At 54.1% G+C, this 9,607-nt stretch overlaps 1 protein-coding gene across 2 annotated transcripts; it reads left to right on the top strand.

Annotated features, from left to right (window-relative positions):
• Nucleotides 1-2,729: 2,729 nt before the first annotated feature.
• XKR5 (XK related 5) lies at nt 2,730-8,704 on the top strand. Of its 2 annotated transcripts, XM_033056382.1 has the most exons (7): nt 2,730-2,860; nt 3,643-3,826; nt 3,929-4,098; nt 4,708-4,917; nt 5,044-5,213; nt 5,741-5,852; nt 6,527-8,704. In XM_033056382.1, exons 1-7 carry the CDS (start codon nt 2,803-2,805, stop codon nt 7,573-7,575), a joined length of 1,953 nt encoding a protein of 650 aa, XP_032912273.1. In that variant the 5' UTR covers nt 2,730-2,802; the 3' UTR covers nt 7,576-8,704. The 2 variants fall into 2 exon arrangements, with proteins under 2 accessions (XP_032912273.1, XP_032912272.1); XM_033056381.1 differs by lacking the exon at nt 2,730-2,860 and having other exon boundaries at nt 3,498-3,826.
• The last annotated feature ends 903 nt before the right edge of the window (nt 8,705-9,607 follow it).

The raw sequence follows: 9,607 nt of genomic DNA, 5'->3' as shown, positions 1-9,607 counted from the left end.
GCCCCATTCCATGGGAGTTGCCGGCAGCTGCTGAAGCAGGGCTGTGCTCATCCCTGCCAGAACCTCCCTGGGCTCGCCCTTCATGCCCTGCAGGGATTTTTCTTAGATCTCTTTGTTTTCTTTCCCAATCAAAGCAACTATTTCACTGATGTTTCCAGCACACCCTTTTCAGCAGCTTTCAGGCTGCCCGCAGGCTTCTTGTTTGTTTTGTTTTGTTTTTTTATTTGTTCGTTTGTGGGTTTTTTGTTTTAGGGTTTTTTTGTTTGTTTGTTTTGGGTTGTTTTTTGGTTTTTTTTTTAAGATTAAATACTCGCATGTTGAATGTCCCACAACGTGGTTACACAGATTTGTCCTGTGGTCACTTTCCCACAAACAGCTTTGGAAATGAGTCCTTGGCACCTAATCCAGGAAGGCAAATGTTCTTGTGGATGCCGGGACCGCAAGAAAAATGTACATTTGACAATATCCATCCATGGGAGCCATTCCCTGTGTCCTGTCCCTCCATGCCTTGTCCCCAGTCCCTCTCCAGCTCTCCTGGAGCCCCTTTAGGCTCTGCAAGGGGCTCTGAGCTCTCCCTGGATCCTTCTTTTCTCCAGGATGTAGCTCTCTTGGAGACACGAGGAAGTTTTTTTTAGCAAAAGAGGCTCCTGGGTGCTGAAATCCAGCAGAGGAAAGTGCAGCCAAACCAGTGGCTGGGAGGCAGCCAGAGCAACTGGGAGCTGGCAGAGAAGCTGGGGAGGGTGGCTAGCTCTGGGAATATCTTCTGGAAGGCCTTCTGGCTTCCTCCTTCTCTGCCTGGCAAAGTTCTGGGGTGATGATGGCACAGGATTTATTCCTGGCTTGGCACGCAGGAGGAGAGACTGAGGAAAGACAGCTGAGACACCTCAGGGTGGGAGTGATGATGATGATGATGATGAGGGGCAGGGGGATGAGATGATGAGGTTCATACATCTTCTGTGGGTGACAAAAAGGGTGACATTGTGCCTGCATGGACCTGGCAGCATCTGCACTGCTGAATTTGCACAAATGGTTCTTCCACATCCCACTCTCAGGTCTGGGAGAGGCTTTGGTGCCCATTAAGGGCTGAGTTGTGCTTTGTATACTAAAAATTGGGTTTTCTAGGAATAGACCACATGGTATTTACTGCTGTGGAGTACAGAGACAGCCAAGGCTGAGCTTCACTTGGCTCCAGAGCCCTAATTACACCCCTGACTTTATTCAAATGCTTCGCTGGAGTTGGGCCCAGCAGCACATAATTAATTAATGAAACACGAGTACGGGCAGGGCAGTGGGACAGGAGGAAAAGTGGATTGTCCTTTACACCCAAAGGGCCCCCAAACCCAGTCAGATGGAGCTGAGGCTGCAAAGATGCCAAGTTCCAGGAAAAAAGCAGTGCTGGAGACCCACAGAGAGCCCAGGGATGCTCCCACGAGTAGGGCAAAACAGGCAAGGACATTTCTGAGCAGTTTGGTGGCTCCTGTTACAGAGCAGAGCCTCGGGCTTTATTTTATTACCTCAACAAAATTTTAAAAAGCAACAATAAATATATGAAAGCCCTGGGACACAGGTATATCCAACAGCCCAGCTGATGTACAAAGTTTTGGGAGCTTCCTGCAGCATATTGCAAAAACCACCAGAATCAGAGGTTTAATTAAACCCCTTTTTGTGGCTTTTCCTGCAGTGACCTGCTGGGAATTTATTTTCTAAAGAGCATCAGGGCTGGAGGCTGCAGGGCTGGAAATTGAGATAAAAAGCAAATGCACACAAGAGGGCTCCCCGATGCTTGGGATCCCATTTCACAACGGCTTCATCTCCGGGAGGGCGGCAAAACAGCGGCATTAATTTATGGCTCCGTGCACACCGTGTCCCAGCTGCCACCTAGCGCTCATCCCGGCGACACGGGGACACCGCGGGCATCGCACGGGGACATCGGGGTGGGCTTGTGGCAGTGCACAGCGATTTGGGGGACATCGGGGTGGGCTTGTGCCGGTGCACAGCGATTTTAGGGACATCAGGGTGGGCATATCCCAGTGCACAACAATTTTAGGGACATGGGGGTGGGCTTGTGCCAGTGCACACCAATTTTAGGGACATCGGGGTGGGCATATTCCAGTGCACAGCAATTTGGGGGACATCGGGATGGGCTTGTGGCAGTGCACAGCAATTTGGGGGACATCGGGGTGGGCATATCTCAGTGCACAGCAATTTGGGGGACATGGGGGTGGGCTTGTGCTGGTGCACAGCAATTTGGGGGACATCGGGATGGGCTTGTGCCAGTACACAGCAATTTGGGGGACATCGGGGTGTGCGTGTCGCAGTGTACAACAATTTTAGGGACATGGGGGTGGGCATGTCTCAGTGTACAGCAATTTGGGGGAAATCAGGGTGGGCATATCCCAGTGCACAGCAATTTGGGGGACATCGGGACAGGCATATCCCATCGCACAACAATTTTAGGGACATGGGGGTGGGCTTGTGCCGGTGCACAGCAATTTTAGGGACATCAGGGTGGGCATATCCCGGTGCACAGCAATTTGGGGGATACGGGATGGGCTTGCGGCAGCGCACAGCAGCTCCAGGGGTCTCGGGCTGGTGAAGCCCGGCTCGGTCCCTGTGTCCCCAAGCCCCGGGGGTGACGCAAGCACCGTGATGTCACATTGCCCGGGGAGGGGACACTGGGGGAGGTGCGCGGTGAGGCCGGGGCGGGCGGAGCGGGATCGGCCCCGGCGGCTCCTTCCTCCTCCTCCTCCTCCTTCTCCTCCCTTTCCTCCCTCCTCCTCCTCCTCCCTCCGTGCTCCCAGGATGCGCGGGGCCGTCCCCAGGCTCAGCCTGACGCTGCTGGCGGCGGAGAGCGGCGCCCGTGAGTGAGCGCGCAGGATGCGCGCAGGATGCGCTCAGGATGCGCGCAGGATGCGCGGGGGGCTGCGCTCCGGCCGAGGGCGGGGGGAAGGCGGATGGGGTGCTGGCAGTGTCGCCTTTGCGGCCATTCCGGGGGTCCCGAATCACCTCCGTGGAGCGGGGAAAGGAGAGGGGGTCATGGAGGAGATGCGCGGTTCTGCGTTCTTGCGGTTCTGCTCCCGGCATCCCGGCGGGTCCAGCCGTCCTCTCGGATTTTTTTTTTTTTTTCATATTTGAAAAATTGATGCTTTTATTTTTTTCCTCCCCATTTATTTATTTATTTGTCTGTTTTGGAGCCGTAGCTATTTATCAGAGCCATCCTGGGTGCGGTGGCTGTGCCTCAGCTGACAAAGGCAGCGGGAGCCGGCAGCTGGAGATAAGCCCAGGATGAGGGCTCTGAACCCTCTGAGCGGGCTGGGAGATGGACTTCTGGCGGGAATGGCTTTAAACTGACCGAGAGCAGGTTTACTTTGGATATTAAGAATAAATTCTTCCCTGTAAGGGTGGTGAGGGCCTGGCACAGAGTGCCCAGAGAAGCTGTGGCTGCTCCTGGCAGTGTCCAAGGCCAGGCTGGATGGGTTTGGAGCAACCTGGGATAGTGGAAGGTGTCCATGACCGTGGAATGAGATGAGCTTTAAGGTCCCTTCCCATCCAAACCATTCTGGCATTCTGTGGTTATGGATGGCACCGCTGGGGGGATGTGGCTGTGTCATCCCTCAGCATCGCCTCTCTGCCTTCCTCCAGGGCTCTGTGCCATCATCCACTACCTTGTCCGTGGGCAGCTGGGCTGGTTCGGGCTGACCATCGCCTGCCTGGTGCCCGGCTACGCCGCCCAGCTGTTCAGCATCCTCTGGTTCCGGGCAGACGGACACACGCCCGGCTGCTGGCTCCTGGCGCTCCACCTCCTGCAGCTGGGGCTGTGGAAGCGGTGAGAGACACTCCCCTCCATCCACACAGCCCCCAAACCCCCAGGTGCTGCCCCACACTTCCCCAAAGCAGGGCGTGCATCCCGTCACGGCGGCTCTTGCAGGTTCTGGGATGTTCTGCGGGCGGAGGCGGGCGGTGGTGCCGGGGAGGTGCTGGCTCAGCTCGGCGATGTTTGTGTGCTGCGGCTCCTGGAGGCTCTGCTGCAGACCCTGCCTCACCTGCTGCTCCAGGCTTATGTCGTGGTGGCCGTGGATCCAGCAGGTTTCATCCCTGGTGAGTTCCCAGGAGGATGGGAGGTTGTAGAGGGGTGATGAGTTTGGGTGAGGGATGGAGGAATGTGCACAAAGGGACTGGGGAGGCTCGATGTGAAGCAGCAGGGATAAGTGTGGCTGAAAGATCTGCTGTGGCTGGATGCAGAAGAGGCTGCTTTGCCCCAAAGGTGAGTTTTCAGGTGTGCAAAGAGGGATTTTGTGGTGTGGAGTCACGGCATGTGCAAGGTCACACTCACTCTGTTCTGGTGGCAGTGAGTGGGATGGAGCTGCCCTGGGATGCAGAGCTCTGTCCATGGAGGCAGCACTCAGAGGGTACCACAGAGAGATGCTGGTTTGGCAGGATTTAGTTGAAATATTCCAGTTTCATCCCTGGTAACATTCCAGTCAGGTTGGACAAAGCTCTGAGCAGCCTGGCCTGGTGGAATGTGTCCCTGCTCATTGCAAGGGCTTGGACTGGATGGTTCCTTCTGTGATTCCTTGATTCTGTGATTCACCTGGCAGGATCAAAGGGTGCCTGGCTTGTGTGGGGTGCTGTGCTACCAACACCTCCTGAACACAGAGGTGCCTTTGGGCCTCCATCAGAGCCCTGACTGTCCCTGTCCCCATACAGGTGTCAGTGCAGGGCTGTCCCTGCTGTCCCTGGCCTGGGCTTTGGTGTCCTACACCCACTTCACCTGCCTGCTGAAGCCTGGACACCTGAGCCCTCCGGCTGCTGTCCTCCTGTGCCTGCTGCTCTGGAGGACAGGGATGCTGGGGACCCGGGTCCTGGCCCTGGTGCTCTTTGCCAGGCTCTATTCCTTCTGGGTTTTTGCTGTGGCAGGTAAGACCTGAGATCCTGTCCCCCCACACCCACCCCAATGTCAGCCCTGTGATGCTCCTGCTGCTGGGACTGTTTGCAGCCTCTCCAGAGAATGGCTTTGAAAAATTCAGTCTCTTCTCCCTGCAGGGGTCCACTGGCTGCTCATGTCCTTCTGGCTGGGGGCCCAGCAGACAGATATTGTGGCCCAGCCGTGCCGCTGGAGGCTTTTCAACTGCCTGCTGGGAGCTGTGTACATCTTCTGCTACATCAATGTCCGGCCCGGCCCCTCCAAGACCAGGGTGGCTGTATTTTATGCAGTGAGTACCTGCAATGTTTTGTATTCCACATGGATGAAGCTGTTGGGGACAAGCAACAGCTTCAGACTCTTCATTTTCATCTCTCACATCACCACTTGCTCAAAATGCAGCGTTTTGCTGTGTCCTGGCAAAGCCACGTGGTCACCAAGGCAGATGTGATTTCCGTGCTGGCTTTGATTCCTTACAGGCAGCCTTACAGTGTCAGTGGTAAAAAATAGGTGAAGACCTTGCAGAAAGCTCAGTTTGACAACTTCTATATTTTAAGTGATAAATCAGGTGCAAAATATAACAGGAGAAGTGTCCAAGGCCAGGTTGGTGGGGCTTTGGCACAACCCAGGATAGTGGAAGGTGTCCTGACCATGGCAGGGGGTGCAATGAGATCAGCTCTAAGGTCCCTTCTGACCCAAACCATTCTGTGGTTCTAAAAATCTGTGAAAATCTGGGAAATGAGTATTTTCTGTTATGAGAACCATATCCATAGCCATCAGAAGGATATAAATGATGACTCCCTTCTCTCTGCCTTGCAGATAATGCTGATGGAGAACACGCTCCTGCTGCTGTTGGGCACCCGGTTCCTGCAGGTAGAGCTGAGGAGCAGCCTGACTGTGACTGGGGCTGTCATGTCAGGGTCTGTCATAGGTAAGAACATTGATTTTAGAGTCTGGATTGCACACTTTGAGAGTAGTTTGAGGAAATAAGAATCCAGACTCCTGTCCCCAGTCCCTCTCCAGCTCTCCTGGAGCCCCTTTAGGCTCTGCAAGGGGCTCTGAGCTCTCCCTGGATCCTTCTCCTCTCCAGGTGAGCACCCCCAGCTCTCCCAGCTCCAGAGCAGAGGGGCTCCAGCCCTTGGAACATCTTTGTGCCAAGCAGGGCCATATTTTCCCAGTGGGATGGAGGCAGAGGGAAGTTGTGCAACTCCCCAGACTCTCAGATCAACCATGTTAAAGAAATGGGATGGAAAAGGAGCAATTCCTGTGGTCTTGGATGAGTTTAGGGTGTAAGGGATAAACTGTCTTAAAAACCTGCTGATTAAAGGCCAGAGGATGGTGATGCTGTGGCATGGAAGGTTTCCTGCATCACACATCTCCCTGCTGGGCAGCTTCAGTCTGCAAATTAATCCAGATTTGGGGTTGAGTGTGCACTTCTTTTGCCAAAAGCTGCTTAAATGGGATTCTTGCTCATACACCTGATGCTCAGCAACATCATTGCAAAGGTCCTGTTGATCTGGAGGTGCAGCAGGGTCTGGCCTCTTCTCCACACCTCACCAAAATGCTGCTGGGACTCCTCAGTGACACTTCTGTGCTTCTTTCCAGGTGCCACAGCTCTGGTGATTTACTACAGCCTGCTCCACCCCAAGTCCACAGAGATCTGGCAGGGATTCCTGGAGACACTCTGCAGTGCTGCAGCAGCTGGGGATGAGGAGGTGTCTGGAGAGAGCTCCCAAGCTGGGACTTTGGCAGATGAAGAGTCCTTGCCAGGGGAAGGGACCAAAACAGAGCCCAAGAATGAGACCAGCTCATCACTGCTGCAATCCAAAGGGTGTTTGGAGGACAGCTGGACAGAGCATCACCACTGGCTGCTGGTGAAGCTGGCCTTGAAAACAGGAGATCTGTCCGTGATCAACGCAGCTTTTGGAGATGGTGGCGTGGGAGAGGCTTTTCCTGGAGGATGGACGATGGGGAAACCCCCTGGTGCTGAGCCTGGGGCAGACTTCTCCCTCCCCATGAGGGACATCCATCCCTCTGGACTGGCAGTGGGGAATGGAGCAGGCATCAAAGCCAGTGCTGGTACTCTGGGAATGGCACAGGAGGATGGAGCAGGGCAGGAGCCTGATGTTCCCCCATCCACATCCCAGCCCAGTGGCTTCTCCCCAGATTCAACCGAGAGCTCCTCTGTGTATTTCAGTGCAAGTGCAGGAGGCATCACCTCCCCTGGGACAGGGACAGCCACAGGCATGGCCCTGCTGCAAAGGGACAGTGAAGCTCAGCCTCCCCCAGGCTACTTGGGAGAAGGAGGAAGAGGAAGAGGAGGGGATTTATCCCTTGGGATGGCCAGCATCAGCCCAATCCCGGGTGCTTGTGCCCACAAGTATCTGCAGAGAAGCTCTTCCTTCAGCAACACAGGCAGCTGTGGGGTGGCAGGTCCCACCAAAGAGGGCTCAGAGCCCACAGGGACAGAGGGTGCTCTTGTGGGGTGCCATCACCTTTGGGACACCCACCCTTGTGGCCCACAGGGGACTGTGGTGAGGAGCAAGCTGAGGTCACCATGCTTCACCTCCACTCCCAAGGCTGGCTCTAAATGCCCCCAGCGAGGGCTGGGGGAGCTGGGAGAGGGGACAGACCTGTCTGGGTTACCAGAGTGACCCTGTAAATGGCTGCACTGTCACTTTGGGTCAGCCCTGGGGTCACTGTCTCATAGCAGGGTGTGGCAGGAGGTGGTGGCACAAAGACTGTCCCCACGGTGCCCCTGCCATGGGGTAGATGTGCTCCTCCATCACTGAGACATCACTGAGACATCCCAGGAAGGGAAGTACACCTTCTACTGGCAGTCTTGAAGAACTTCAAAAGCCTTAAAAAGCCCTAAAAGTCCAGGGCTGGTTATTTATTGAGGTTATTTCTGTCACAGACCTGCCAGGCAGCCGGAGCTTTCTGCCTTTGGTGTATTTGTGACAGTGACTTGAAGTGTGTCCTCTAACCAGTGCCTGCACAAGCTGCTGGCCTGTCCCAGTGTGGAGATCTGGTTGCTGTCTCCAGGGGCTGCAGTGCTGGCCAAAGCAGTTTTCTCAGGACAAATAAGTGCCTAAATCAGAAAAGTGATGGGTTTTACTCTCGGATGTCCTTCCCTCTGGGCAGAGTAAGGCCTCAAGGCTCAGCATTGCTTGATTTTTTTTCTCCACCAAGTTTATCTTGAGGCCTTTACCAACTGCATTTTGGGGGATCACATAGGATTGGAGATCCTCTTCTTGCTGCAGACCAGAACCTCAGAACCTGGAATTACAACCAAAAGCCATGTCCTGGTGCTTGCCCACTGTCTTGTTTCCTCAAGTGGTCTTTTCTATCCAACCTCCTCCTCGTCCCCTTCCAGCTGCAGATCACAGGACCCCAGAATTATTTGGATTGGAAGGGACCTTGAAGCTCATCCAATTCCAACCCCTGCCACATGCAGGGACACCTTCCACTAGACCAGGTTACCAGCTTATAATCCACATCTGCCTGGATGCTCCCACCTAAACTCAGCCTCAGGCCAAATCTCAAACCAGTTCTAGTGCCACCATAAAACCCCAGTGCAGGCAGAGTTTATTTGTGTGTGGAACTAAAACCATCAGTACCACGGTCTCAGAAATAGCCAGTGCTTCCCCCCAGGCTGGCTGGGCATGGATTTGTGCCCAGGGCACAGGTTTGTGCCCAGGACATGGCTTGATGTGTTAATTGAGGTGTGATTAGCTGGATTCATCACCAAGCTCCTGAGTGCCAGCTGGAGCACATCTGGCTGTGGGCAGGACTCTGGTGCTGCCACAGGGCAGGAAAGGCAGCAGGAAGGGCACAGGCATGTGATGAATTATTTTAAAAAGCTTCCATGATGCATTCATTGCTCAGGGCTGACCCAGCCAGATGTTTCCTCAGGGCACAGAAATCCAGTTGGTGCTGAGCTGAGTATGGAGTGAAGCCACATTCCAAGGGGATGAAGGCTTCCTGTGTTGATCTGGACCCCAGCCCCCTGTCCTGTGGCTGTGCTCTGCAGGCAGGAGCAGTTCCAGTGGCTTTTCCAGAGCCCTTCTCACTGTGTGGATCACACAGAGGGCAGCATTGCTGTTACAGGAATTTTTATCTAGCTTGGTTTTCTACTTTTGATAATATACAATTGTGCTTGAAAACACCCCAAACCAGCCTTTGCTCTGTCTGTGTCTCATGTTGGGGGTGAAAATAAGTGTGGAGGGGTCTCTCTTCCCACTCTTGCAGCCCCAGGATGAGTTGTCTGTCGAGATTTTCAGTGGGAAAGTGAAGAAGTGACATGGGGAACAGGATCTGAGGGAATGGCAAGAAAATGTGTCAGGGAAGGTTAAGGAGGGGTGTTAGAAAAAAATTCAGCCAGCATGAAACTGTCCCACAGGCCAGTCATAAAAGAAACAGCCAATTTCAAGAAAGTAAAAATACTTTTGTGCACAGGAGACAGGTGTAAGTGTGGACTTTGATTTCTCAGAGCACATCCACAGTGCAGAGGTGCACTGTGAGCTGATTGCTCTGCCCTTGGATGAGGGTGTTTGTGTGAGGGCTGTGTTCCCACTGCTTTGCTCCCTGATGATGAGAGGTGGTCACTGGTGAGCCATGCTCCACCTTCTCCTTGGGAACAATGTGAAATCAGGTGGGATAATATGGATTGTGTGTCCTTAAAGG

The sequence above is a fragment of the Catharus ustulatus genome, chromosome 3 (assembly GCF_009819885.2).
Source record: "Catharus ustulatus isolate bCatUst1 chromosome 3, bCatUst1.pri.v2, whole genome shotgun sequence".
Classification (NCBI taxonomy): Eukaryota; Metazoa; Chordata; class Aves; order Passeriformes; family Turdidae; genus Catharus; species Catharus ustulatus.
Note: the sequence above shows the minus strand (reverse complement) of the source record. Positions and strands in the feature narration are given on the sequence as shown.

Bases quoted from the DNA above. Each gene is read 5' to 3' on its own strand.
- XKR5 (XM_033056381.1), top strand. From the start codon at position 3,576: ATGGATGGCACCGCTGGGGGGATGTGGCTGTGTCATCCCTCAGCATCG. The intron at 4,099-4,707 runs GTGAGTTCCCAG...GTCCCCATACAG, and splicing joins TCCAGCAGGTTTCATCCCTG to GTGTCAGTGCAGGGCTGTCC. The intron at 4,918-5,043 runs GTAAGACCTGAG...TTCTCCCTGCAG, and splicing joins CTGGGTTTTTGCTGTGGCAG to GGGTCCACTGGCTGCTCATG.